This window comes from Salmo salar, chromosome ssa20, assembly GCF_905237065.1.
Source record: "Salmo salar chromosome ssa20, Ssal_v3.1, whole genome shotgun sequence".
Classification (NCBI taxonomy): domain Eukaryota; kingdom Metazoa; phylum Chordata; class Actinopteri; order Salmoniformes; family Salmonidae; genus Salmo; species Salmo salar.
The window spans coordinates 23,710,308-23,738,264 of record NC_059461.1 but is presented as its reverse complement, the minus strand read 5'-3'; the positions used below and the strand labels follow the sequence as shown (position 1 = coordinate 23,738,264).

Here is a 27,957-nt window from a genome sequence, read left to right as displayed (position 1 = left end):
ATAATGATCTGTCTTCCTCCATAGGTCCCACTGTTATTGTAGCATATGAAATTCTGTATATCCCCGCGCATTACAACATTCAATTTTTTTGGTTAATTTTATTTTTTGTACCCTTTTTTCGCCCCAATTTCATGGTATCCAATTGGTAGTTACAGTCTTGTCTCATCGCTGCAAATCCCGTACAGACTCGGGAGGGGCGAAGGTCGAGAGCCGTGTGTACCCCCAAACACAACCCAACTGCTTCTTGACACAATGCCCACTTAACCCGGAAGCCAGCCGCACTAATGTGTCGGAGGAAACACCGTACACCTGGCGACCGTGTCAGCATGCACTGCGCCCGGCCCGCCACAGGAGTCACTAGTGCGCGATGGGACAAAGACATCCCTGCCGGCCAAACCCTCCCCTAACCCGGACGACGCTGGGCCAATTGTGCGCCGCCCCATGGGTCTCCCGGTCTCGGCTGGCTGCAACAGAGCCTGGACTTGAACCCAGAATATCTAGTGGCACAGCTAGCACTGCGAGGTCACTGGAATTATGTGGGTAAAATGAATATGATTTTAACACTAGTTTCAATTAAGTAAGCATGGGAGCACAGTGATTTTAAACACAATGCAGTACACCACGGAGAGAGTCCTTGTATATTAAAATCCCCAGGCCATGGTTACATAAAAACGGTTGTCAGAGTACAGGCTAGCCAGTTCTCTGGCAGTGCAATGAGCAGTGCAGCTCAGAAAGAGCTGAGTGATTTTTAACATGCCACCCAGTGGGGGAGAACCTGACTCTGGCTAATGTGAAGAGGGTGGTACGTTTTAGGGATGCGGGTGGATTATAGTGTTTCCATTTTCCACCCTTCACTGCACACCAGCCAGAATAGCAGCTCATTTTAATGGTGACTGGAGCCGTCATTTGATATCTGGGGTGTGGAAATACAGTGAGGAGAACAGACAGGAGAATGCAGCAGCTATTGTTTCTCTGCCTCTGTGTTGTGTTGAGACTAGTGTAGAGGAGGACTTCTGGACATTGTGCTAATGCAGACGAAGGGGGAGTGATCTATGTCTCTGCTGGAGTGTTGCAGGCTCACTGAGGTCATAGAGGTCTCTCACTCATTGGTAGCAGTCGGTGAATTATTGATCAAAATTCCCTCCATAACCTCTCCATAACCTCTCATTGTATTCCTTGTGGAATGCAGCGATGGGACGCTTAACCGTTTTGATCAATACTTGGTGATCTTTGATGAGTATTCAGATCCCCATATTTTTGTTTTGAGTTGGGATGGATTGGAAATTCTCCACAGTTTAAATTTGGAACATATTTTAAGTAATGTGGTAGAGACCTGTCTGTCCATCTTAACAAAAGCAATCATTGACAGGGCACATATTTATTTCTATCTTATCCTAATTGCTTTTTTATGAATGGAAGCAATTTTGACCATGGCAAGAAAAGAAATATTCAAATTAAAATAAAACTGCATTTGTTACTCTGTGTCAAGGGCTATTGTCTGACCACAGATTCAAATGAAAACAGGCTTTTCTCTCTCTCGCGCTCTTTTTCCTCTCACTCTCTCTCCATTTCACACTGTTTTATCAGTCACAAGCCATTTACCCATTCTTTAAATCCAAACATGTTTTCTTCCACGTGTCATTTTTCAAATCACAGGCACAAACCCCTGTGATCGACCCTCCCTTCCCAGTGTTTTGCCGCCGTCTCTCCCCGTTGCTACAGCAACTGAATTCAAACCTAAACGCCCAGCCTGGGGTATTCTTAGTTTCATCACTATGGTAACCTGAGAGAATTACGAGGGGTGGTGTGGGAAGGGGGTTGCAGTCCCTTTGTAGTGACGGACAGGCAGGAGGGGAGCAAGAAATGGTTACGTGTTTGATGGTCAAATGAGAAATTCCCCATTGGTAAGCCAGTTGGCACTACACACTCACACTCGCATGCATTTGGATTTAATTAGCCATTAAAAATTCCATGGTTTGTGTTTGTTTCTTAATCATTCTTAGAGGTGCTGGAAATCTTAATGAGCTTAAAATGTCTCGCAATATTTAGCCACACAGGGATTTGGTGTGAGAGAGAGTCTGTGTGGTGTTGCACATGAAAGTGTTTTTCCTCCAGTTCACTCACTAGGTGTAGAATCAATTCCATTGCTGTTTGGGAAAAAGCCTACATAGGAAATAGGCAGCTCAGGGAGGATCCCTCACTTTGAGATATCAGCCAGTAGATGAAGTCTTTCATGCACCTGTTATCATTTCAGCACACATTTCCTCTCTCTGAGTGCTCTGTCAGTTCTCCTAGTAACACTGACCTGGGATTAAAGGGACCTTTTTATGGAAACAGAAACTGAACGCCGCCCAGTAAGGGCTGGGTCTGTGTTTAAGCAGGTCAATCCCTACCTCGGCAAGCAAACCTTACTATTAACCAAAGCAACAGCCCCTGTCAGGAATGTGGGGTCAATTGTTAGTCACTGTAATTCCTGTTTAAACACAGTGTGGTGTTTCACCCTGCACCCTGTGGGCGCATAATTAATCACAAGGCTACCTCTGTTCACTGCTGTCTGAAGGGAAAACATCCTGGAAAGCTGAATAGGGTTGCTATTGGGTTTTCCTCTGATGTTTTTTTGGCATAATTTTAAGGTTGACATAAATTCAATAAATCTCTGTCATACAACACCCTGGAGAGATGACCGCAGGAGCTGAACTACAAGATTGTGTGGTGAAAAGATTCAATGATGAGGGTGCTACTCCGTTTCTATTCTCATGGTTATTCAATGAACAGACCAGGTTTCAAATAGGTGCTTTTTACACATTGTGTTGTCAATCATAGGATTTAGTGGACAAGGTGCCTACAGTCTTTAATCCAGATTCTGCAGGCTCTAGAGTTCGATTGGTTCTCTATTATAATTGCTTACTACAGAGGCTTATAAAGCCTAAGCATTTATCAGACCTAATCATATTCCTTGTCAGGGTTAATTCGTCCAACTTTTTCACCTTGAAAAATATGTGTAGCCCTTTCCACTCACAGCCACTGTCATCCCATATACGGGTTGAAAATGGCAGATTTTTGTCATTGATAAGCGCCTAAATTGGAACGCAGTGGTTGTACAGTAACATGCTATACATGATATCAGAGCTCAGGTTCTCCACATCACAGCGCTGTGTGGTTTTTGACTGACAGCCGTTATAAATTTGAGCACTGCGTGCGGCAAGAAGATGCCCCCATCCCTCCCACTAATTGGGCTACTTTTGCACGTTTGTTGTTGTCTGAGTGAGGGAAATGCTGTAAATTGAGAGAAGTCAATGTGTTCTGAAAGATGAGACGTTGATCGCTATGTTTGATCCACAGTTACATGGATGACATGCGTTATACCCTGGGTTATCCTGAACAGAATGAGACTATGTTTCTCTGAAGTGCATTTTGAAAGCCTAACATTGTAAGATCGTATTTTATAACTTAGCTAGCCATGTTGGCAATATAACAAGCTTTCAAATGATGCCCACCTGACACAGATTGCGATTTATAATGGAACATTGTTGGATTGCGTAAACAACAACAGTGTGATGGTGGGGACACAGACCTGTTTTCCAAACAAAAAACTACAATTCGTTCAAATTCCTTCACCTTATAGTTGAAGGCTCTTTCATTGAGTCATAAAAGTGCAGTGAAATGACTTAAGAACTGTGCAGATGGGTGTGGCCACGTGGAGACACCAGTTAGACCTTTCACTCAAACCCTCGTAAACGTTTTTTCTTATCTTGCACCTACTCTAGAATTACAATTAATATTTGTATTATGTTACTGAATGTATCTAGAGTATTTTCAGATTTCATCATTGACAAATGCTGTAAAAAGTACATAAAATCAAGTGTAACTTTTGGATTCAGTCTTGTGTCAGGTGAACTGTTGTGTCCTTACCTTTGGTCTGATAATTTCCCTTTACTATTGCTCAGCCTGGTCTCATAGACTAGAAGTAACATAGTAGATGAAAATCCAGGACACTCAAATGAGTATGATATGTTATGTTTAGTATGGTAAGGCAAAAATGAAAGTAGGGTGGTTGGTCTGGGTGAATGGGTGTATAATGCGAACATCTAGCAACCCAAAGGTTGCGTGTTCAAATTTAATCACAGACAACATTAGCATTTTAGCTAATTAGCTACTTTTTAACTACTTATTACTTTTTAGCTACATTGCAACTACTTAGCATGTTAGCTAACCCTTCCCCTAACCTTAAGTCTATTTCCTGTTTTTAGAAGCCATGCACTTTCTCCTCTGCTCATATAAAGCTACACACCTTATTACAGTTATGGGTAACTGATTGGGTAGGCCTACATTTGTTTTGTTCTCAGGGGATGCATGAGGTTTCTCTGTGACTGCTCTGTTTATTTTCAAACTGCTTGGCAGTTACCTGCTAAGTGCATGTGTTTTCCCCTGATGTACTGTACTATACACATCTTCTATCATTTAAAACCCTGCATTTGGGAGAAAAAAAGAATAACTGAGAGACACAATAAAAGGGTGGGTATCCTGAAAACCAGGCTTCAGTCACCAGGCAACCACGAGATCATGTTTCAAAGTTGAAAGAAAAAGAGAGGGGTGTGAGTGAGAAATAGAGAGACGTGGGGTGTCTTCCGCTCTCCAGTGTTTGTTTCTCTCTGCCATATGCTCTCCTCCACGATAAACAAAAACAGGTGGTACATTTCATAAGAAATCTTGACATTTTGACATTGATAGGAGCTTCTCTCTATATGTTGATCTTGGTACCAAACTGCCTTCTGCACTCTTCGTATTGTAAACAACAGGAAGTCTAAATAACATAGTAAAGCTTCCTCATCTATAATCTTGCTTTGCTTGTCACAAGTGAATCATGTGTTTGTACTTCCCTAACCCAAGGTCTCTGGCTTCTCTTGAAATTGTATTATCTCCCTGCCATTTTTCTCATTCCATTCAGCAGACCAAAAAGCCCTGAGTCCAAACCTCTTGGGGAATGGATGTAATGCATAATTGAATATTGATACTAACAGCAAACTTTATGGGACAGCATAGTTAATGTCCTCTTGAACCTAGCTGAAAACCCATGAGGTTGGACTTTGACTGTGGCCTTTTGTGACACTGGATGCCTGTGTCCTCTGCTTGGTAAGCCCCCTGTCTGCATGTGCTGACTCTGCTAGTCTGGTTGTGTGTTCTGACCCTGGGGGCTCTCTGTCTCTCTCTGTGCCCAGGCCGTGTGTCTCTGACCCGGGGGGCCTCGCTGCTGGTGGAGGGGCTGAGCCTGGAGGACGAGGGCTGGTTCGAGTGTCGCATCCTGCTCCTGGACCGCACCACCGACGAGTTCCGCAACGGCACCTGGACCTTCCTCTCCATCACAGGTGCAGCTCAGTGGGACTCTGTGGCAGTCAGAGGAACTGGACTAGCGCTTACAGGACAGGAAATCCTCCAGCTGCTTACAACCATCAATGTTTTCCCTTTAAAATATCCTCAGCATGAGGCTGGAGCATGACAGTCCCTCTGGAGTCTTATTGCGGTGTATGAGCTGTTGTTGCATAATGCTCAGTGTTTTACACAGTGCTCACGTCTCGTCTTTGTCTGGTTCTGCTGTTCACTGTGGGATGACGTTGACACAGGAGTGTCTGTTAGGAGCCACAGGGGACGTAGACACAGTGCATGTGACCTCACCAGGATAGTGGAGGCTAAAGGGAAAACAGTGATTTGTGTTGCAGTTTCTCTTGTTCTCGATCATCTCTCCCACTACTGTCACTCTCGCCTTCTCTTGTCCTGGATCATCTCTCCCCCTACTGTCACTCTCTCCTTCTCTTGTCCTGGATCATCTCTCCCCCTACTGTCACTCTCTCTTTCTCTTGTCCTGGATCATCTCTCCCCTACTGTCACTCTCTCCTCTCCTTTTCCTATTCTGTCTTTCCCATCCACACTCATATCAAAACACATGCCACTCCAATTTACTATCTACCTCCCATTCTTTCTTTCTTTCCATGTGTCTTTTTTTCTGCCTCCTTCATGCATCAAATAGGATATCATCAGGGCAAGTATTGTGTTACATCCAAGTAATGCACAAAGGCCATGACTAGCTTACAGATGTAGCAATAACAGAATTCGTAGTTTGCCATTAGTTATCTACTTGTTACACAGTAGTTAATTAACTAGCTAGCTAATTGTGATACATTTCTTTAAAGATCATCAATTGTTCCTCTATTACAGCCCCACCTGTGTTTATCAAGACTCCGCCGACCTTTGTAGAAGTCTTGCAAGGGGATTCCCTGGCCCTCAGCTGTGGTGCCCATGGCAATCCTCGACCAACTGTTATCTGGCATAAAGATGAGACCCCAATTGAGAAACATGAAAAGATGGCGGTATGTAATTTTTTTTTTTTTAAAGCATATGTTTGCTGTTGTTGGATGAAGTTGTTGGTTATGATTCAAAGTATCTCCAATCTCTCTCTCACTCTCGCTCAGGTGCTCAATGGCACCTTGTCTTTGGCCACCGTCACCAGAGAGACATCAGGAATGTATAAATGTCAGGTGTCCAACTCGGAAGGGAATCTGACCCATACTACCCAGCTACAGGTCAAAGGTCAGAGTCTGACTATTTTTTAACCATCTGGGAGAGGCAGAAAGGTCCTCCCTCTGCTCACACTTCAGCTCAGTTAGCGCAATCTTTCAGTTACTGGCCCAACGTTATTAACCGCTAGGCTACCAAAAATGTATATCAGCATAAACCCAATGTTCTATCTGCAATCCAATAACAAGCCTGAACAAATACAGATGTATACAAATACATATTGTATCTCTTTGCCATCTCACTCTAAGTATGGTCTAGGCTAGTCTAACCAGCAATAATGGCACGCAAGCAAAAAAACAACACTGTCTGAAATCTTAAAGTAAATGATGTTGTCACATCGTTGTTCAGTGATGACAGTAGTTGGTCTGATGATCAAAATACATTTCTTAATGTATTTGATGATGTGTTCTGACTCTATCTTGGTAAAATAGTGTTATTCCATTATTTACGTATGAAAATAACAGTTTTCTTAAAAATGGAACATGTCTAATTCAGAAGTGTCAGATAGAACGTTATGGCTAAACCCAGATTGACATTTCAGAGCCATACGGATTTATCTGCTTTTGCAACCCACTAAAATGTTTCAGGATTTTGATACTCTGCACTCTAGGTACCTTTATGGTGAGGACCTTAATGGGTTATGAAAGAAGCATTCACTACACAACTGTTCTAAGATCTGGGATGTGAAAACTGGGACGCTCAATATCTCAGAACTATGCTTTGCGCAGATAAAACCTTATAGTCCCAAGGTCACGACCTGTTTTGTAACATGATACGCTATGAAACACTGCCAGACAGATGCACACTCTGGTAATAGACTAGTTTTTCATGCAAAAATGTTTACTTGAGAAATACTGCACCGAACACCTTAGCTAGATGTAAAATAGACAGATTTCCTGACTCATTTGAGATAAATTCTGACTATTTTGAGGAAGTGGTAGTGGCTATTTTGTTGTTACCGTGCCTCAAGAGGGAACAACAACTCTAACTGCCAGGGTATGATAAAGTGAACATAACAGCCACATCGAACCACACCCCCAAGATTCAAATCTTAGTTTTTTCCTAAAGGAAAAATATTTTTAAAAAATTCATTAGTCCACTGTTGATATAGTCCCAAAATGTTTAGCATGTTTTCAAGATATAGGATTTTCAAGAAGCTAATGCCGTATTCACGTGCTAGTCAGAACGCGGAAACATTTCCGACTAGCTTTTTTTTCTAGGTAAGTCAGTTAAGAACAAATTCTTATTTACAATGACGGCCTACCCCAGCCAAACCCTAACCCGGACGACGTTGGGCCAATTATGCGCCGCCCTATGGGACTCCCAATCACGGTCGTTTGTGATACAGCCTGGAAACGAACCAGGGTCTGTAGTGACGCCTCTAGCGCTGAGATGCAATGCCTTAGACCGCTGCGCCACTTGGGTGCCCAAAAGATAGCTAACTGGTTGAAGGCGACACGTGTATGACTGCAACACGGTTGCAGTTATAGCGGCAGGTAGCCTAGTGGTTAGAGCGTTGGGCCAGTAACTGAAAGGTTGCTGGGTCGAATCCCTGAGCTGACATGGTAAAAATCTGTCGTTCTGCCCCTGAACAAGGCAGTTAACCCAATTAAATAAATGTACATTTGATTATTTTAAACCAGTTAGCAAGTCAGAAATGTCTGAGTTTCTTAGTTCTGAAGAGCACGTGAAGGCGGCAAAAATGTAACTTGCCACATCATCACGATGATGCGTTTTGCATCATATGATGATATGGCAAGTTACACTGCTTTTTGAAGGTCCAAATTCTTGAAAACTGCTGACATGCAAAACATTTTGGGACTGTATCAACAGTGGACTAATGAAAAAAAGACCAAAAGATTGTCTTTATGTGGATTTGTCCTTTAATGAGCAGCAGAAAAACAAATGCGGGAATCTCTCTTAAAGAATAGGTAATGGAGTGCAGATCAGAGCTACTGTCATACTGCCATCTAGTGGTGTATGGTCTATAAATGCACTGCCCTTGTCACATCAAATCGTGATCTGATTGTGAAGCTGTTATTTGGCATGAGAATAACTGTATCATTAAGGTTAATCAGTTGAATCACTTGTTTTACAGCCAGATAAAAGCACATGCAGTAACTGAAAATCTCCCAAATTCAAAATAGGTCCTCCACTCATCATTATCGCCCCAGAGGACACCACCCTCAACATATCCCAGGATGCAGTCCTACAGTGCCAAGCTGAGGCCTATCCCTCCAACCTCACCTATGAGTGGTGGAAACAGGGGCAGAATGTCTACCATATAGAGTGAGTTGACTACAACACAAACACACACAAAAAACACAAACTATAGTAGCTACAGGGATATGTGAGTATCATACTGCACTCTTAGAAAAAAAGGTGCTATCTAGGTTCTAAAAGGGTTCTTTGCCTGTCCCTATAGGAAAACCCTTTGAAGAACAATTTTTGCTTCCCTTTTGGTTCTAGGTAGAACCCTTTCCACAGAGGGTTCTACATAGAACCCAAAAGGGTTCTACCTGGAACCAAAAAGGGTTCTCCTTTGGGGACAGCCGAAGAACTCTTTTGGAACCCTTTTTTCTAATGTTGTGCATTTATGTTTTCAAGCATTGATTCCATGTAATTTTACAAAGACATTGGCACTACAATTCAGGTTAATTGGATTGTTAGTAAGTCAGTTAAATACCGGTAGCAGCATTGTTACCACAGGTAATCCCAAGACAATGGTGCATAATGCAACTAAGAAGATACTAACTCAAGGCCGGGTTGTGATGTGTGTGTGTTTTGTCCTCAGGTATCTTAAGACACGTGTGAAGATCCTAGTGGACGGCACACTCCTCATCCCTAGTCTTGTCCCAGAGGACACTGGGAATTACACCTGTATACCAACCAATGGGCTGATGACCTCACCCTCTGCCTCAGCACACCTCAAAGTCAAACGTAAGAATTGTGGTTGACTATGGCTATGCATGCCTTGATTTCCTGGCTTGTGTGTTTTAGTCCATCTCTGGGAGAGTGACATACTGTATCTACTTCCTCTGTCTCTCTTAGACCCTGCCAGGGTGGGCCGGATGCCCAGGGAGACGTATCTACCTACGGGCATGGGAGGAGTCATCTTCTGCCCAGTCCAGGCTGAGCCCCCCATGATCTTTGTCAACTGGACCAAAGATGGGAACAACTTAAACCTTGACAATGTAGGCAATCAGGGCAACATGAATCCTATCACACAGTATATCCACCATTAATCTCTGTTGTATTTCATATTTGTTTTTTCTCCTTCTGTCTTTGCCTGCTCAGTTCCCTGGCTGGTTGGTGAACGCCGAGGGCTCTGTGTTTATAGCCACAGCTAATGACAATGCAGTGGGTATGTACACCTGTACTGCCTATAACAGCTACGGGACCATGGGACAGTCTGAACCCACTAAGGTTATCCTGCAGGTAAGGCTGGACCCCAGGCCTCTGTTCCCTGGTTATGAATTACAGTGCTACCTGTAAATGTGTACACAAAAAAAGGTACCGAATTGTACTTAAAGGGTTACAAACGCTTGTCACTGTAGGTACCCTGTAAGGTACCATTAGTTATAGGTACATAGTCGTATCCTTGCTGTTCGTACTACTAAGCTAACATATGGAATTGTTTTAAGATGGTCATACCATGGATTATTTAGCTATTTGATTAAGAATTTTAGGAACCTTTTAGGTATAAAACAAATATATTTAAAAACGATTTGATAAAATTTTGAATTTGGCCTTTACTACTAAAGCCCATAGCATTGAATAACACATTCAGAAATGGCAAAAAGACAGTAAAAAATCTATCAAAAGCAGCAAGGTTTTCAGATGTCTGTCCTATATCTAGGAGATATAAGAAAGCTCAGGAAATATATATACAGTACCAGTCAAAAGTTTGGACACACCTACTTATTCCAGGGTTTTTCTTTATTTTTACTCTTTTCTACATTGTAGAACAATAGTGAAGACATCAAAACTATGAAATAACACAGCTGGAATCTTGTAGTAACCAAAAAAGTTAAACAAATAAAAATATATTTTATATTTCAGATTCTTCAAAACCTTTGCCTTGATGACAGCTTTGCACACTCTTGGCATTCTCTCAACCAGCTTCCCCTGGAATGCTTTTCCAACACTCTTGAAGGTGTTCCCACATATGCTGAGCACTTGTTGGCTGCTTTTCCTTCACTCTGATGTCCAACTCATCCCAAACCAATTGGGTTGAGGTCAGGTGATTGTGGAGGCCAGGTCATCTGATGTAGCACTCCATCACTCTCCTTCTTGGTCAAATAGCCCTTACACAACCTGGAGGTGTGTTGGGTCATTGACCTGTTGAAAAACAAATGATAGTCCCACTAAGCGCAAACTAGATGGGATGGCGTATCGCTGCAGAATGCTGTGGTAGTTATGCTGGTGTGAAGTGTGGAGTGCTGCATCAGATTTAGTGACTTTGAACGGGGTATGGTAGTAGGTTCCAGGCGCACCGGTTTGTGTCAAGAACTGCAGCACTGCTGGCTTTTTCACTCTCAACAGTTTCCCGTGTATATTAAGAATGGTCCACCACCAAAAGCACATCCAGCCAACTTGACACAACTGTGGGAAGCATTAGAGTCAACATGGGCCAGCATCCCTGTGGAACGCTTTCGACACCTTGTAGAGTCCATGAACTGGCAAATTGAGGCTGTTATGAGGGCAGGGGGGGCAACTCAATATTAGGAATGTGTTCCTAATGTTTGGTATACTCTGTGTATGTACCTCTGAAGGTTATGCGTATTTTGATATTTTTGTACCCCAGGGAACATTTTTCTGAGAGTATATGGACTTAAAACTCTCTCCCACTGCAGGACCCACCCTCATTCTCGGTGTCCCCTCGTGCTGAGTACCTGCAGGAGGTGGGCGGGGAGCTGGTCATCCCCTGTGAAGCTGATGGAGACCCCTCTCCTAATATCACCTGGAGCAAGGTGAGGTGTCCCTGATAGACATTGCTGAAGGAACCCGAGACATCATAGCCCTCTCTCTCTCTCTACTTACGCTAATCTCTACATGTTGTCCCTTTCATTTGTAGGTTGGTCCAATTCCTCGCTCCCCGTACACTGTTCTGTCCAATGGCTCCCTCCTCTTGAAGCCTCTCAGCAAAGATCATCAGGGGGGCTGGGAGTGCCTCGCCACCAACCGTGTGGCCACTGTCGGCACTGCCACTGTGGTTTTGGTGCTGGGTGAGTACCCACTGCATGGAGCAACATGGTACAAGACATGCTATACTATTGACGTAGACACTAGTGTGTACAATTCCGCTGGTGTATTCTCATTGTTCTCCTCATCTTCCTCCCAGGCACCAGCCCTCATGCTGCCTCATCTGTATCAGTCAGTACTGGGATGAACCAGGCCAATGTGTCCTGGGAACCTGGCTTTGATGGAGGTTACACCCAGAAGTTCACTGTCTGGTTAGTAACTCATCTCAATGTTTATCAGAATGAGACTCAACTCAAAGCTGCTCTCTGGAACATGGTGGTTGAATCTCTCTGTTCCTCCCTCTTACCCCCAGGGTAAAGCAGACTTCCAGAGGGAAACATGAGTGGGGATCTATCTCCGTGCCCACTTCCAAGTCCCACCTGTTGGTGACAGGGCTGCTGGCTGGCACCAGCTACCAGTTCAGTGTCCTTTCTCAGAACAAACTGGGCTCCGGACCCTTCAGTGAAATTACCTCTGTCAGGACGCAGGGTCTGTACAAATTTTAACTGACAAAGTACTCTTTAATTTGTCTGTATTGGACATTGATCTACATTTTTACTGTATGTACAAGTCTGATCTTATCCTGTCTCACCTCCACAGCCCTGCCAACATATCCACCGACAGTGGTGACCAGTCTACCAACTCTCAACCCTCCCTTGTTCCTGTCAGCCAATCGGACAGCGCTGGGGATTGTCCTGCAGTGGTATCCTCCTGAGTCTCAGGCCACACTACTTACTGGGTATGTCCTCCAGGCTCGGAGGGACAGAGGCCAATGGGTCATTCTCAACAGTGCTGTGAAGACCAACCAGAGTGAACTACTGGTGCAAGGATTACTGAGGGTGAGAGGCGATGATAATTTTGGACCTTGGCAGAATGAATGAAGACACTGACTATTTGATAAATGAGGTGTAATGAACTGTAATCTGAAGGCTATGACCTCCAAGCACTAATGTGTTTTCAGATACGTTGCCCAGAATTGTGTCTACTGAACACTTGTCCTTCTCCCCACTCAGGACTGCAGTTATGATCTGAGATTGATGTCTCGCAGTAACAAACTACTGAGTGAGCCCAGTGAGTCTGTCAATGTGGACACCACAGGTTAGTATCATCACTGTACAGCCAGCTGTGATCAACTGCATGATAGAAACACTGTTTAGGTTCATAAAGCCAAGACTAAACAGTCCTAAATATTATGTAGCAGGTATATCATTTGTGCTTGATAATAATCAATGGTCATGACACTTGTCATTATGTTGATAAATGTATTGTGTAGGTATTTCCGATTGTTAGCCAAAAGCATGGCTGTCTATGCTGTTGGTAGTGCATTACTCAGACACTGTGCCTGGTATGGTTGCAGGGATGGAGATGTACCCTGTCCGGACAGGCTTCCTGGAGTTTGTCCCTGAGCCCCTATTGGCTGGTGTGTTGGGTGGAGTGTGCTTCCTGTTCGTGGCAATCATCCTCTCCTTGGTGACAGCCTGTGTTATGAGTCACAGAAGAGCCCATCGGCGCAGGAAGAGGAGAGATGGTAAAGACTGTTGTATCCTACCATTTTTCTGATACTAAGACAGAGAATTTCAAGCTTTTTTTTTATTAGAGGTTATCTTTAAGAAAGTATTTTCACAGCCTACTAAGCTGGAGTTCCAAAGCCTTGGTGACTGGAGCAACTCTTTGTAACTGTCAGGTGGTTCCTTTGCATGCTATGCATGTTAATCTACACTGAGTATACAAATATTAAGGACACCTGCTCTTTCAATGACAGACTGACCAGGTGAATCCAGGTGAAAGCTATGATCCCTTATTGATGTCACTTGTTAAATCCACTTCAATCAGTGTAGATGAAGGGGAGGAAGAAGAAGGATTGTTAAGCTTTGAGACAACTGAGACATGGATTGTGTGTGTGGCATTCAGAGGGTGAAATGGCAAGACAAAATATTTAAGTGCCTTTGAACGGGGTATGGTAGTAGGTGACAGGCACACTGGTTTGTGTCAAGAACTGCAATGCTGCTGGGTTTTTCACACTGCAGTTTCCCGTGTGTATCAAGAATGGTCCACCACCCAAAGGACATCCAGCCAACTTGACACAACTGTGGGAAGCATTGAAGTCAACATGGGCCAGCATCCCTGTGGAACGCTTTCGACACCTTGTAGAGTCCATGCCCCGACAAATTGTATACTCAGTGTATTTCAGTTGACATCGTTTCTTTTCATCCCATCTATTTGTTTATTTTACATGTGCCATTGTTTGACCTTTTCACCCTTCCCCGCCTTTTCAGATCAACCCTCTGCCTTCCAGAAGAGTCTTTCTCCAGAGTAAGTTCCCATCCGTACCAGCATGTTTTCCCTCATTGCATTGGCTGTCTTCTCACCAACCCATGTTTCATTCTTGTGCATTTTTTTGAGAATCATTGCAAATGAATGTGTATTTATTTGATCTGCTACTCATAACAAGCATAACTATTTGTATCCACTGAATGCATCCTTACATATGGTTCTTCTAAGCTTGAGACAATAATGTAATAATGCATTAACCTGTACTGTTTAACTCATCTCTCCTCCTTTATGTCTCTTCTCTTCCTCAGAGCTCGCTCGCCTTCTGACAGCCCTGACAGCGTCCTGAAGATCAAGTTTTGTCCTCCCCTGTCTTTCTTCCCCAACTCCTCGTCTTCTCAGGCTGATCGTTCCTCCTTCAATAAAGGCAGCCGTGGAGAGTACCAGGACCAGCGCAGGCAACTCCTGTCCAGCTCTACTCCCCCACCACATTACACCCTCTTTGAGAGCCACCTGGGGGGTAAGGCCCCCCCACCCTCTGCTCTGGAGTCCATCTTAAGAGGCCCAGATGGACGTTTCATTGTCCAACCCCTGCCAGAGGCATCTACTCTTTCCAACATGAAGACAGTCTTCCTACAAACCCAAACCAATAGGGGAGGCAGCGGCACAGGGAGCAACCGGACATCTTTCAGAGACTCTCCAAAGTCCAGCAGTCTGAGCTCTGAGAGGGGAGAGAGAAAGGACTCCCCCCTGACAGTGGAGGTTACAGAACTCAGCAAGCCCCCTGCCTCCCCGGGCAGAGTGAGGGCAATGGCCAGGAACTTCTCCCGTCACGGCTGCTTCTACTCTGATGACGAGCAGGGCTTCTCAGAGGCTCTGCTGGAGAGAGCCAGTTTCCACTCCGATAGGAGTGAGAAGAGAGTCTGTGACTCCCTGAAAAGATACCGATCTGGGCATCCAGAGGACATTTTCCCCAGCCTGGGCAGGACAGCCAGACTGCTGGAGATGGACAGGCATCACCTAGCAGATTACCAACCCATGGAGAGAGAGAGCCAGCTGACTAACGCCAGCACACTGGTCTCACAGATTGACACAAGTCAACAAAAGCAGGATAACCTCAGAAAGTGTCTGCAGCTGGCCAAAGAGAGGGAGATGATGGAAAGGGAGCTGGATAACTATACTGCCAGCCAGAGGGAAAGGGAGTGGGAGAAAGAGGAGAACCAGCTTGAAAAGGCAACAAGCCCTAACAGAGAACTGGGCAGTTCAGGGGCTGAGGATCCTATATGGAAGCCACAGGACATTACCTTACGTCCCAAAGCCCACCGGGCGTCCGGGCAAACCCATCAGCTGTCGGACTATAGGAGGGCCTGCTACTTTGGGAACACCAGCAGCCCAATGGACCGGCTCCCTTCCTCCTACATCCAATGGGACATCAGCCCAGTCACCTCTATCAGCAGCCTTGTCCCAGTGCAGAGGCCCTTAGAGAGCACCACACCAAGATCCCAACATCCTCACCAACGTCATGCTGGGCTGGCCATGGAGGACTCACTACATGTGGACTGCTCACGCTACCCAGTCACTCAATGCACCTCTCCATCTCAGCTCTCCCCTACCTCAGAAAGCCCATCAATCAGTCAAGGAACAGACAGAAACGTAGGCAGAGCCAGGTCAAGGAGTCCTGACAGAACTGTAGAAAGAGAGCAGGACATGTATCGTAGAAGGTCTATGGTTGAGGAGGGCTGGAGGGAGACAAAACAGCCAGGGGGAGGTGCCTTAAAGCCAAGATCGTCCTTTGCTTATGGTACACAGCATCTGGAGCCAAGAGCTGAAAGATCTGTTTCAGCAGCGCGAGTGAGGGCCACAAGTTCTGACCAGCCTTACCCAGGCACTGCACCATATAGTCTGTCTGAGAGAACAGAGACAATGGATGATAGGGAGAGATTAAATCAAATTCCCTCTGGTTACTCTACCTTGTCATATGAGCTCCACAAAGCAGGGGCCAAAGGGAAAGTGAGAGGTGATCCAATTGGGGATGACCCTCGGAGTTCACTGTCAAACCCTGAGCAGGAGAGAGAGGGCGTCAGGGCACGCTCCAGAAGGAGTGATAGGGCTCTTTTTAATGACAGCCCCAGTCAAATTTCCCCCTTAACTCTTCTGGAAGCGTGTGAGAGTGATCAGTCCCAGTTCTCTGCTGCCAGAATATCAGAGTCTTTCAAGAATAAGCCGGCAACCCAGGCACCCAAAATGTCCCCACTCCAGACAAGTGCAATTCTCGAGTATTTGAGCCTCCCGGGTTTCATTGAGATGAGTGTGGACAACCCTGGGGATGAATCTGAACTCACAGACACTGCTTGCAAAAGCATAGAGCCACAGACAGAGACTTCTCTGGAAGGTAAGCCAGACGTGGTTCCAAAAAACTGGGATGTTCATGTGCAGGAGAAGCTAGAGAAAAGTTCAAACCAAAACACGGTTTCTTTTTTAGAAAACAGACACTTTGTTGGTCCAGCAGGAATTTCAAAGGCAACTGAGAAGCCAGACTATAGATACTCTCTGCAAGTGCAAGCAAGAGATTCAAGCCACAGCACTGCGATTCCAGACAGGTCAAAAAAACTAGCACCTGGGTCAGAATACACAGGGAATTATCGTTATTATGAGCAGTCACAACCACTTATTAGTCAAAAGACCACAGGCTCAGAGAGACCACCAACGAGAATTGGTTTAAGTCCAGCCCAGACGTTGGCTAGTGCAGCTAAAAGCATGGCAGAAGTTGTGTTTAAACACACTAATACTTTTGCAGGGAAACCAGAGTCAGCTTCAGAACAATCCCAAAGACTTCATTCTCAGGGCAACAGGACTAATAAAATAGCCTCTAGGATCTATCAACACCCTGCACCGTTCATCAAGAAATCTCTGAGCATTGGCCCCTGCAGAACACTTTCAGGCATGGGACAGCCTCGTCCATTCATAAAAAAGTCCATCAGCTTAGGGTCACAGAAATGGGAGCATTTTGAAAGACCAAGGACTTATGTCTCAGAGAAATGTTACTGGGATGAGTTCCCAAACCCAGACGTCCGGGTCAAATCGTATAGTTTAGGACGCACCCCTGCATACTCCTTCTCCAGACCAGACCCCTCGTGGAGGGAAGGGGTCCAGTTTAGACAGCCGAGTGTAGGAAGCTTGGAGAAGCCTCTGAATGCTGACAGATCCTTGGAGAGGCCTCGGTATGACAGATCCCTAGCCAGCTCTTCCTATACCTACCTCAGCCCCTCCATGTACCCACCAAGACAACCCCCAGTCTCTGTTAGACAAGACTTATCAGATCCATGTAGACAGGCCAGTGCTTATCCTGATGCCGCCATGTCGCCTATCACATATCAGGATGCTCTGAGGTCTGTAGAGCAAAGATATGTCTCTATGAACTCCTCAATACCCCAGTACCTGCCTAGACTAGACCAGTACCTACCCAGACCAGACCAGTACACACCCAGACCAGGCATGAGGGGAGACTACCCCAGACCGATGGAGTCCAAGAGGGGCCAACCGAGGCCCAACCTGCCCCGGATGTATAGCTGGCCTTCACCCTACCATGGTGGCCCTTTCCCAGCCAGGGATGTAGACAGTCATAGAGAGGCAGAGAGAGGGACAGGGAAGGGGGCAGGGGCTGAGGCAGAGATGAGAGACAACAGGGAAGGAGGGAGGGCCAGTTATGCCAGTCAGAGCAGTGGGAGAGGTAGCGTTGGCCTCCTCCGTCAGTCCCTCTCTATCACTCCCATCCTTCTCAGCTCCCCGGAGACAACAGAGGAAAGTGAGACACAGAGACACAGAGCTGAGATGGATCTACGTGAGTGGAGAAAAAAAAGGTGAAACTACCGCACCAGTCCAACATCACACACAGGTGTCTTCACAGCTGAAGAAATTGAGGATATTGCCAAAATGTCATTGATTTACTGTTAAATTATTGCTATTGTCCCCTGTATGTTTGACTCTGACTACTTGTTTTGTGTGCCTGTCATTAGAAGGAACACATCAGTAGATGAGAGTTATGAGTGGGATTCTGCTGATGTCTGTGTGGATCTGGAAGTCCTGGAGGCCATGAAGCCACAGGCAGGGGTAGTGAAGGGTAGGGGGCAGGGCAGGCATGATCAAGTCCTTTCTGTGGCTGGCCTTCAGGACCTCTACAGGAAAGGTAAGACAATTGCATTTTATTATTCACCACACTGAATGTATCATATCATGTGCCTTTTGTTGTGGTTGTGGTGATGTGAGTTGTACCCATGATTCTTCCCATTCCATGCTGTTCCTATCGATCCTGCCCCTCAGGCCCTCCTCGCTCAGTCAGTCCACCAGTTTCCAACCTACCTCACTGCCAATACACCCGCTCCCTAAGTGAGGCGCGCTTCAACGCACTCCGCCTGGAGTACCAGGAGTACAGGCGCTCTCAGGGATCCTCCTGCACCAGTGATCCCTGCCTCCCTCCCTCCCGACACAGACTCTGACTCCAACTCAGCACTGCTCTAACTGCCTGCCCACCCTGGTCCGTTCCTCTCTGCCTGCTACTGTTACCCCCTCACCTTCTCTTTGACCTCTCACTGCCTGCCTCTATCCCTGCTAGTTTTCATCCATCTGTTGTGAAATTGTGCGTTCACTTTTTCTGTTCATTTTAAAACACTGTATTTTTTAAGCAAAGCACCAATTTATACTAGCTAATGGAATCCTAATCTCACAGTATTTTGATGTTTGTCTTTCTGAATCTTATATTGTTTGTCCTGGGAATGTGTTTAACGGTGTTTAACATTTTGTGTTTCAGATATGTCAAAGAAAGGAACCAAATAGTTTCTCAGATGCAGAGAACTGACAGTAGTGTGGTCCTGGATGTATGCTGGATATCTTTTTTGAAGCTTCATGATACCGCAACACCTCAAAATCCAAATCCTCGACAATCCAACCGGATCCTCTGTGGACGGAACACTGTCAAAAGTGTAACCAACTGAAAAAGACAGGATATGCTTGATCATATGGCGCACATCGTACACACCAATTGCCACAGATATTGATACCTGTGTTGTGCCATCGTTATTGACACAGAATAATACTTGGCCCTGATTGGAGCCTGTTATCAGATGCTGGATATTTATATTTCTTGTGTTTTGGTGAAACTGACCAGGGACCTTTTAAAGAGGCAAGTACAAATGTAAACCAAAACAACAAGTGTTTTATGGGCTTTTGGTAAGCTTGGACAATCAAACACAGTTGGCCCTCTTTAAAAAAGATCTTGGAAAGTCACTGGATTCATGCTTGTACATAACCACTTGGCCAGCTAATGGTGGCAAGCTATAACTTGTGCCTGAGATCTGTATTTCAAGTCCAAGGAGTATTTCACATCAAGGACAAAGTCTTTTTGCTTCCACCACCATTTTATGAAAATTGGTGAAAACATCAGTCAGTTTATGACAATGTATGGAACTGTATGTGAAAACACTGAATATGAAGATTTAGTACAGTACTCAACACAAATAGTATTTTGTCATTAGCCACCTAAATGGCATGTGCTTTGAGTGAGCGAGCCTTCATCTTTGTGTTGCATTGTTACAGTGAGTGGGTAACTAGCTCACCATTACCTGAACAGAAAAACCTGTTTATTCATTTCCCAATTAAACAGGTAAATCTCCCTCATTGTTGTGTTTGTAATCATACTCAGTTTTCTCAGCAGAGTATTTCAGACTAACAGGAAAGTGTTGAGTGATTGCTGTAATTTATGTGTCAATGTTTTCATGTACTGTAGCCCTGGACAATTACACCTTGTATTTTAGTACCATAGCAACTCAACATCTTAATCCTTGATCATATGAAAAATATGTTATAAAGTTGTCCATGACAGGGAAAGGTTGTGTATCATATTTGCTTTACCTTTGTCCAAAAAAAATGGAAGTTCACCATTCACAAATATGGTTCAACATTATTCCCAAACTAAGCCTATATTAAATTATTGGAATTCAAGAATAACAATACGGCTTGAGATTAAGTACTGTGTATAATGTATGTCATCACCTTTTGTACTTCAAGCATTATTGAACATTATTGTATATTTATTAACATGAGTTTTGATATGCAACAATGTTTACATGCAAGTTCACATTATTGATGTGAAAAGCACACTGTGAATATACTCCATTAAGCTGAATTCTGCTGGAATAAGAAGTCTCCATTTATTGTTGTACATTTTATATCCAAAATTGTCCTGACATTTGTTATTTAATAAAAAAAAACTGTACTTTATAATGGAACTGTTTTACAGTAACCAAGAGAGATATTTCTTATACAATTTCATAAAAGGAAAGAATTGAAGCATGTATTATACTTAAGGAGCAGTTGTACATCTGTACATTTGGAGTACATTGGCATTTTTTTTTAAATAAGATTGATGTTTTGTACAAACTGGATGTTTTTTCAATATCTGCTCATTTGGTTGTTGTCATTGTCGTTTTTATTTTTGTATTGAATAAATTGTTTTATTCTGAATGTACCAGAATGTGACGTTATGATTTGACATTGAAACGTCTTGAACAGGGTCCTGAACTGTACAGTTTGCACCCATGTTCATTTTATTGGTAACAGTGAGATAAAACTAAAGAGTGAATCCTTCACTTGGACTTTACACCTTTACTTATTTCAGACTTTACACATGAGGTCACCATTCAGTGAACTGGGTTCAAAACTGAGGGAAGCATAATTTGTGATTATTATGTAGTGTCCTACAGCACCACTCTTCTCAGACGGGATTTCAGCACAGTTTGTGCCTTCTCTCTTCTATGTTGGGAGTTTAGGCTCTGTTTGATGAGACCCAAGATCACTCTTTCTCTCATGCCAATCGGCGCTAGGGTATGAGGCGTAATGCGTGTCTATACCTCGATTGTAAAATGTAATATTTAACTAACAACTGATAAGGCAATGCCGCAATAGAGTGATTTTTGGGAGACTCGAACTGCTTATGCAACGAGAACCGGGAGTGACAACCTTTGCGGATCTCGGGAGCCCATATTATGACACAATTTTGTGACGTTTTTGTTCGTTTTGGACTTTTGTAAGGTTTTTTTTCGGCGGCAGAGGGTCTTTTACTTAATTATAAGGAATTCTTATCACTCTACAAGATCCCTGTAACACCTAAAGATGTGCAGTTGTTTTAGATGCCATTCCCTCAGGTGTTGCTTTATTATTCAGGACCGTGTCAAGGCCTGACCCTCAGAACATACCTAAGTGACTCATCAGTAGGAAATATTTGTTTCTCTTTTGGTCCATCTAACAGCAATACAGCTATACAAGCCTTGTTTCAGCAGGATGTTGTATCTATACCTTATGTCATGCCTTATTGGAATGGTTTTATTGATCATATCTGTTGAAAAAAAGTTTGGATGTTGCCACACACACCTACTTTACTGTATTAACAAAATTAAGGACGTTTTTTGAATTTTTATTATTCATAAATATTATCCTGCCAACCACTATATGAAGATGTTTAAGAAAAACATAAAATCAAATTGTACCTTTTGTAATGACCTCCCAGAAACGGTGTTGCATCTTGTTTTGGCATTGTATTCATGTAATGAATCTGTGGCAAGACATCAGTAGATGTATAATTGAACACATTTATGAAGATTGCTTGGATTCTTTAACTACGATATACATAAATTTAAACAATTTGATGTAATTAATTGTATTATTCTTTTGGCCAAATTTCATATTCACAAATGTAAATTTACAAACAAAACACCATATTTTCTTACCTTCCAAAAACAAATTGAACTATAAGACAACTATACTCTACCAACAAAAAAACTGTTAGAATTATAAATGTGTGTGTATGTGCCTTAAGGTCCATGTGTAATGTGATATTGTACCCCCTAGCCCAATTGTCCTTTGTATATTCTTTATACACAAATATCTCACACTTGTGTTCCCCCATGTACTTTTTCTAATGATTTGTTGTTAATAATTATTATTTAAAAAGGGGGTTTTAATCTTAGATTAATTCTGACTATTTTGAGGAAGTGTATTACTGGCTACGGCGTCTCAAAACGGAAAAACAGTACTATTACAAATTTTTCTCGTTTTTAAGCGAAGGACTTTTAAGGGAGTATGCGAGCACACTCGTTCGGTTCTCCTAGGCTAGGCACTAACCGAACTGAAGCATGCCCCCTTTAGTACCCTCAAGGAGCCAGGTACGAGCCTACATTTGCAGTTCTTACATTGAAAGCAATTATCTAAAAGAAAATTGGACAATTTCTTTTTATTTCGAATATGACCTGCTTTTGTATAAACAGTCCACAATACATGTTTACAGACTGATGAAAGTAAGGCAACAATGAGGGGAAAGGCTAAAATAAAATAAACAACAGAGAAACAAATCACCTATGGTAAAACTATATTATTAACCACATTTATATCAAAAAGTAAGCAGTACAGGGCTGAATCTGAACATAAGTTAAGATGGGTGTGTGTAAGATTCCATCCCAAATAATTACAATCAGATTCTCACTATCTTGAGGATCAAGGGGGAAGAACTCAAGCACAGACAACACACAACTGTCACATAACTCAAGCCAAGTAATCACAAAGTACAATTAAGAGTTGTCAATCAGTTGTGTATATTTAAATGAAATTACTTAATTTATGAAATCACCAATGCATTGTGGATTGATGATTCTACAATGACGTTCTACCCATTTTTCCCCATTGTTAAAATGAGAAAATAATGTTCCTCTAGTTGTTCAACATAGGAACATCTTGAATAACGTCCATTGCAATATGATGAGACACTTCACATTTCTCATGGTTTTCCATCAATTACTTTCACTCACTGCAATGAGTGCCTCAATCACTAGCCATAATCATGTAAAATAACTTTTTTTTTACTACCATGTCGAACCAATCTTACAGAATATTGAAAACCTATTAATTTCCAAGTTCACAACTGCAAGACTAAATAAAATGCAAAACAGTGCCTTTCATACACATAAAAAGAAAAGAAAAACCACATTTACCACACCAGGGGCAGGCAGTTAATAAATGGTCCCTTTCAATTGAAAAATAAATGTCCACAATTCAGTGTCTGTGTAATCTTGGTGCCTTTTATTAGGTTTAACTGATAAAATGTCAAATAATATTCACATGGCAGGCAAGTCACCAAGTTTTGGATGTTCAGTGGGTATTTAATGCTTCAAACCAAGGGCCAAATACTACTGCCACACTGTGGAAACTCGAAACTTTGTTCAAAACTTGACCTTTGTCAAGCCATGACTGTCACACACTGTCATATACCAAGTTGAGTCTCAACCCATATCTGATCATTCAATAACCAGGTGTAGACCCAAACCGCACAGTAGTGCATGAATTAACACCCCATATATTACCACTTTCTCTTGCGTTACATGTAAGGGTCAAGACCTTAATGCCATTTACATGCAAATTACTAAAAGCTTCGGTGGTGAAAATAAGATTCAAGTATTGAATCTCTGCCATCATAAAAGGAAGCTTTCATGCACTCAAGCACCCACAATCAAGAAATAAGTGTGTTCATTAGTATGTTGATAAAGGAAAGGAGAGTAAGCTATTTGCAGAGAATTTCCATTTGGTACAATTATTGGATCACATATGTGTATATGTGTTTGTTACGAGGCCAAAAGTGGTGCTCATAGAGAAGCATGGATGTAAGAGAAAGAAGCGGCCGTCTGGCAACATTAAGGCATGTATGCAGGAGGCGGCTGGAACTGGTTGGCAATGTCATAATCGGCAGGATATGTTTCACTGCTCTCCTCCATCTCTGAGAGAAGCTCCAGAGCCTGCTCCTCCTCCTCTGTGGGGTAGTGGCGCAGCAGGTTGGCAGCTGTGGCCAGAATGGAGGCTCCACCAGCCCCCGCCACCAGGTAAAAGCTGATGGCAAAAGTGACGTAGATGAGGGATCCGTGGTACTTCTTGTGCTGCTGCTGTAGTGACAAGATGAGCTCTGAGGCCCAGTAGCAGAACCCGATCACTGTGGCACACTGCAGCACTGAAACCATACAAAATAACAGCAAGCAGGAAAATATTTTTCGGATTCCATTGTTGCCTTGCAATTGTATTCACACTCTTTCGCTGAAAAGCTCATTCCCTCCCCCTTCCATCACCCAAACCCATTCATACCTGTGAGAATGTGTGCAAATGCGTATCTGCGGGTGATCTTGAGGGCAGGGTGCTTGGGCCCAAAGACATCCAACAGGAAAGCTGTCAGGCTGCACAGGATGCCCAGGAAGCAGAAGGCAGCAATGACCCTTATCAGTAAGATGGTCTGGGAGTTCACGCAGTAATCTTTAGGAGAAGTTCGTGATAGTTAACACAAACCACAGGTCTTGTAAACATGCCAACGTGATTTCACATTCGGTGCTCGAGCCACTGTTGACAATATCATTACTTACCCTCCATGAGTTTTGGGTCAATGTATCCCAGGACATCAGCCACTCCAAGCTCCTGCCTGGGACACGTCCCTCCATGAACTCGGACCCAAGCTGGTTCGGCCAATGCCGTACATAGAGCCGTGATGGAGAGTGCTCCGGGGAGGGCCGATGCCAGGCTTCGCTCTGGCTGCTTGGGCAGTGCAGTACCCCCTCTCCTTCGCCGGCTTCCAGGGACAGTGGCACCAGGTGGTGCATACATTGTCATTCAATTCCCGCTTTGTCTTCAACCAGGACTGAGTGCCTGATGTATATCTATGTTATGTCACTCAAAGGACGGACAGCTTTTGTTTTGACAATGCGCCCTTCCGCCTGTGAAATAATCAGCTCACCAAAACCGATAGTGAAGGTCAACTGGTTACATTATTTGTAAAATAAATAAGTTTCAACTGTTGGGTGTGATATGATAAATGACAGAAAAAAAAATAGACCGATAATTTTCTGTCTAACTAACTAAGATCTAGACCTAGGCCTGTTAGCAGCAAAGTTAGCTATCTAGTTCGTTTTAAACGTATAACGTTAGCTAGCTAAGTATAAAATCCTAATTGAATCACTTCAAACAAAACAGTAAAGTGAACTGGCATAACAAATACAATCTGATGATATGATACTTACAATCTGGCCAATAAATGTATCTAAAACGCGGACATTGGGATTTATACTAGCTCTCACGCTAAAAACAAAAACAAAAGGCAGCCAATTCGCTAGCTAGCTTCCTGTAAAATTGTTTCCTTCCTTGTTATTCGTCACAGACCAAGGTACTTTTGTGGTCATTACCGCCATCTACTGGGTTATTGTGCAGCTACACACCAGGTGTCCAGAAAACACGGGCAACGTTCATCCTGTACTCATGGGGGCGGTAATGAGCCAGATGGACGTTAGATTGGCAGCCAGCAGTAACTAAGATACGAAGAGGAAGAAAAAGTAGGAAGTTGAGGTTGAGCGTTTTTGGATTTGGTTGGTAAATGTATTTACATATACCGGATAACAACATCGTATTTTAAGTGGATATTAGCTATCTTCATTGTTTATGTCTGTATGATATTTGCATTATCCTCTTGGAGATACGGTTTTGTTGGTATCATTCATAGCTACGACTAGTTTTGTGGCTGCACATTGTGCTTATCAGTTGCCAGTAGTTGCAAGATAGCAAGCTTGTTAGCAATGAAGGACACTTTGGCCCTTCTACAGAAATTCAACGCGCATCCAGATTCTCGCTGTTGGTATGTTGCATGGAACCCCAAGGGCACATTGCTGGCCTCGTGTGGTGGTGACCGGGCCATTCGAATATGGGGAAGGGAAGGTAAATATCCCAAATCCACTGTGTGAAATTAACCATATCAGAGGCATGTGCCGGTGGAAAACAGGAAAAATGAACCCCTTTGTGTCTGTGTAGGTGACTCTTGGGAATGCAAGACAGTGCTCCAGGATGGACACCAGAGAGCTGTCAGAAAGGTGGCATGGTCCCCATGTGGAAACTACCTGGCCTCAGCCAGCTTTGATGCCACAACCTGTATCTGGAAGAAGAAGAATGATGACTTTGAGGTGAGTCGTCCACGGACAATTGACCAAATGCTTTGTGATGATGATAGTAAGATATGGCCCGTGAAAGCATCACACTGTCTCTGTTTCTTTCAGTGCTTGACTGTGTTGGAAGGACATGAGAATGAGGTGAAATGTGTGGCCTGGGCCCCATCCGGTAACCAGCTGGCCACATGTAGCAGAGACAAGAGCGTCTGGATCTGGGAAGGTTAGTGCTGCATTAACATAGGAATACAATTCCTTGTATTTTTATCACATTACTTGTGTTCCACATAAACATTCAGCTGTTGTGTATCTGTATGTAGTTTTGAACAGTCTCCCACTATGTCTCTTTCTGTCTTTCTCAGTGGATGAGGAGGATGAGTATGAGTGTGTGAGCGTAGTGAACTCTCATACACAGGATGTCAAGCATGTTGTCTGGCACCCAACACAGGAGGTACTGCCTATTTCATACTGTTTCACTCTTTGTACTAAATAGCAGCATTATATAATCCTTTCATACCCCAACACTATTGCAAGGCTTCTCTGGACTAATCGTTTCAGTATTCTGTACTCTGCATTCAGTGTGTTTTTACCCACTGAAGTTAAATGTTCTCTACGCAGCTCCTGGCCTCGTGTAGCTACGACAACAATGTGTGTGTCTATAAAGAAGAGGATGATGACTGGGAGTGCAGGGCGACCTTGGAGGGTCACACCTCCACTGTCTGGGGTTTGACCTTTGACCCAAGTGGCCAGAGACTGGCCTCCTGCAGTGATGACCGTACTGTAAAGATCTGGAAAGAATGTCAGCCTGGAGGTGGGCAGGGTGAGCAAGATGCTCTATGAATGTGTGGATGATGTAAGGGAAAAGGAAGGTAATGATAAATGCCCATTTAACGCCTGACTATTTTTTTTTTTTTTTTACTGAATGCACAGACACGGCTTGGAAATGTGTTTGCACCCTTTCAGGGTTTCATGGACGGACAGTGTATGATATTGCATGGTGAGCATCCTCTTTATATAAAAAATATTAATAAAATGCAGCCACAGATCCAACTCAGTACTTATTTGTTGTGCTCAGGTGTCCACTGACCGGTGCCCTGGCGACTGCATGTGGTGATGACGGAGTGCGTGTGTTTAAGGAGGATGAGACAGCTGATCCAGACCAGCCTGTTTTCTCCCTGTCTGCCCATGTACCCAAGGCCCACAGCCAGGATGTCAACTGTATCGCCTGGCACCCCAAGGAGGCTGGGCTCCTTGTCTCCTGCAGTGACAATGGGGAGATAGCAGTCTGGAACTACCAGTCTGAGGTCTGAGAAAATGTACAGTATGCTGGGCCAGTTTGGACTTCCACATCCAGTGTTTAACAGTGCTGAATTTACCTTGTACAATCGAGGGTGCTACCAGCACTGAAATAGTCATGTATTTTGTTTGTCTCTTGGAATTTCCTGTTGATTGTACCATTAGGCTTCTTGGTCTCATGTGATACTGATAAGACTCCTGCCTGTGCACTTGTGCTGTGCTTCATAAATTGTGGTTTCAAGGGTCCCAAATGTGTATTGTCATAATTATATTTGAAAAACAATACAATTTACACATATTTCAAAGGCATTTTGTAATATCAATAAAATAAAATTGTTATAGCTATTTAATCAAAGTTGAGTGGTTCGGCACATTTGGATGTCTAGGACTGGTGCTAGCTAAAAGTTTCCAGAAACGTTGTGAGGGGAAAGAAAGCGCTTAATTCTAAGCTATGATGGAAAGTGCCTTGTTTTTTTAATGCGATGGTATTGAAAGCTATTACAAATTCTTCGTAAGGATTATTGTCCTCATATTAAAAGGTAGACTCAGCTATATGACAAAT

At 43.5% G+C, this 27,957-nt stretch overlaps 3 protein-coding genes across 4 annotated transcripts in view; 2 read left to right on the top strand and 1 right to left on the bottom strand.

The window, feature by feature from the left end:
* LOC106579883 (uncharacterized) overlaps nucleotides 1-20,611 on the top strand; it is a gene marked incomplete at its 5' end in the record, with an annotated part of 38,844 nt that extends 18,233 nt beyond the window's left edge. The window contains 19 exons of the mRNA XM_014160213.2: nucleotides 5,220-5,366; nucleotides 6,214-6,365; nucleotides 6,468-6,585; nucleotides 8,721-8,862; nucleotides 9,368-9,513; nucleotides 9,625-9,767; nucleotides 9,871-10,011; nucleotides 11,430-11,546; nucleotides 11,651-11,801; nucleotides 11,918-12,029; nucleotides 12,131-12,306; nucleotides 12,418-12,656; nucleotides 12,831-12,915; nucleotides 13,175-13,345; nucleotides 14,094-14,130; nucleotides 14,400-17,948; nucleotides 18,105-18,274; nucleotides 18,409-18,622; nucleotides 18,896-20,611. Of these exons, the coding sequence (XP_014015688.2) occupies nucleotides 5,220-5,366; nucleotides 6,214-6,365; nucleotides 6,468-6,585; nucleotides 8,721-8,862; nucleotides 9,368-9,513; nucleotides 9,625-9,767; nucleotides 9,871-10,011; nucleotides 11,430-11,546; nucleotides 11,651-11,801; nucleotides 11,918-12,029; nucleotides 12,131-12,306; nucleotides 12,418-12,656; nucleotides 12,831-12,915; nucleotides 13,175-13,345; nucleotides 14,094-14,130; nucleotides 14,400-17,948; nucleotides 18,105-18,274; nucleotides 18,409-18,584 (5,972 nt within the window). The remainder of the gene's footprint in view (nucleotides 1-5,219; nucleotides 5,367-6,213; nucleotides 6,366-6,467; nucleotides 6,586-8,720; nucleotides 8,863-9,367; nucleotides 9,514-9,624; nucleotides 9,768-9,870; nucleotides 10,012-11,429; nucleotides 11,547-11,650; nucleotides 11,802-11,917; nucleotides 12,030-12,130; nucleotides 12,307-12,417; nucleotides 12,657-12,830; nucleotides 12,916-13,174; nucleotides 13,346-14,093; nucleotides 14,131-14,399; nucleotides 17,949-18,104; nucleotides 18,275-18,408; nucleotides 18,623-18,895) is intronic.
* A 1,746-nt stretch (nucleotides 20,612-22,357) lies between these two features.
* On the bottom strand, nucleotides 22,358-25,298 carry LOC106579884 (transmembrane protein 127). Its single transcript, XM_014160215.2, has 3 exons — nucleotides 24,537-25,298; nucleotides 24,265-24,429; nucleotides 22,358-24,133 (listed from the first exon to the last, which is right to left on the bottom strand). Exons 1-3 carry the CDS (start codon nucleotides 24,778-24,780, stop codon nucleotides 23,823-23,825), a joined length of 720 nt encoding a protein of 239 aa, XP_014015690.1. The 5' UTR covers nucleotides 24,781-25,298; the 3' UTR covers nucleotides 22,358-23,822.
* A 161-nt stretch (nucleotides 25,299-25,459) lies between these two features.
* LOC106579887 (probable cytosolic iron-sulfur protein assembly protein ciao1-A) lies at nucleotides 25,460-27,641 on the top strand. Of its 2 annotated transcripts, none has more exons than XM_014160220.1 (7): nucleotides 25,460-25,875; nucleotides 25,969-26,117; nucleotides 26,211-26,322; nucleotides 26,462-26,550; nucleotides 26,718-26,910; nucleotides 27,030-27,096; nucleotides 27,175-27,641. In XM_014160220.1, the coding sequence occupies exons 1-7, from the start codon at nucleotides 25,737-25,739 to the stop codon at nucleotides 27,407-27,409; spliced, it is 984 nt and encodes a 327-aa protein (XP_014015695.1). In that variant the 5' UTR covers nucleotides 25,460-25,736; the 3' UTR covers nucleotides 27,410-27,641. The 2 variants fall into 2 exon arrangements, with proteins under 2 accessions (XP_014015695.1, XP_014015694.1); XM_014160219.1 differs by having other exon boundaries at nucleotides 26,718-26,919.
* The last annotated feature ends 316 nt before the right edge of the window (nucleotides 27,642-27,957 follow it).

Excerpts from the sequence above, each read along its gene's own strand:
- LOC106579887 (XM_014160219.1), top strand. The coding sequence starts at position 25,737 with ATGAAGGACACTTTGGCCCTTCTACAGAAATTCAACGCGCATCCAGAT. Across the intron at positions 25,876-25,968 it reads TCGAATATGGGGAAGGGAAG|GTGACTCTTGGGAATGCAAG; the intron begins GTAAATATCCCA and ends GTGTCTGTGTAG. Across the intron at positions 26,323-26,461 it reads GAGCGTCTGGATCTGGGAAG|TGGATGAGGAGGATGAGTAT; the intron begins GTTAGTGCTGCA and ends TGTCTTTCTCAG.
- LOC106579884 (XM_014160215.2), bottom strand. The coding sequence starts at position 24,780 with ATGACAATGTATGCACCACCTGGTGCCACTGTCCCTGGAAGCCGGCGA. Across the intron at positions 24,430-24,536 it reads TGACCCAAAACTCATGGAGG|ATTACTGCGTGAACTCCCAG; the intron begins GTAAGTAATGAT and ends CTTCTCCTAAAG. Across the intron at positions 24,134-24,264 it reads ATTTGCACACATTCTCACAG|TGCTGCAGTGTGCCACAGTG; the intron begins GTATGAATGGGT and ends GTATGGTTTCAG.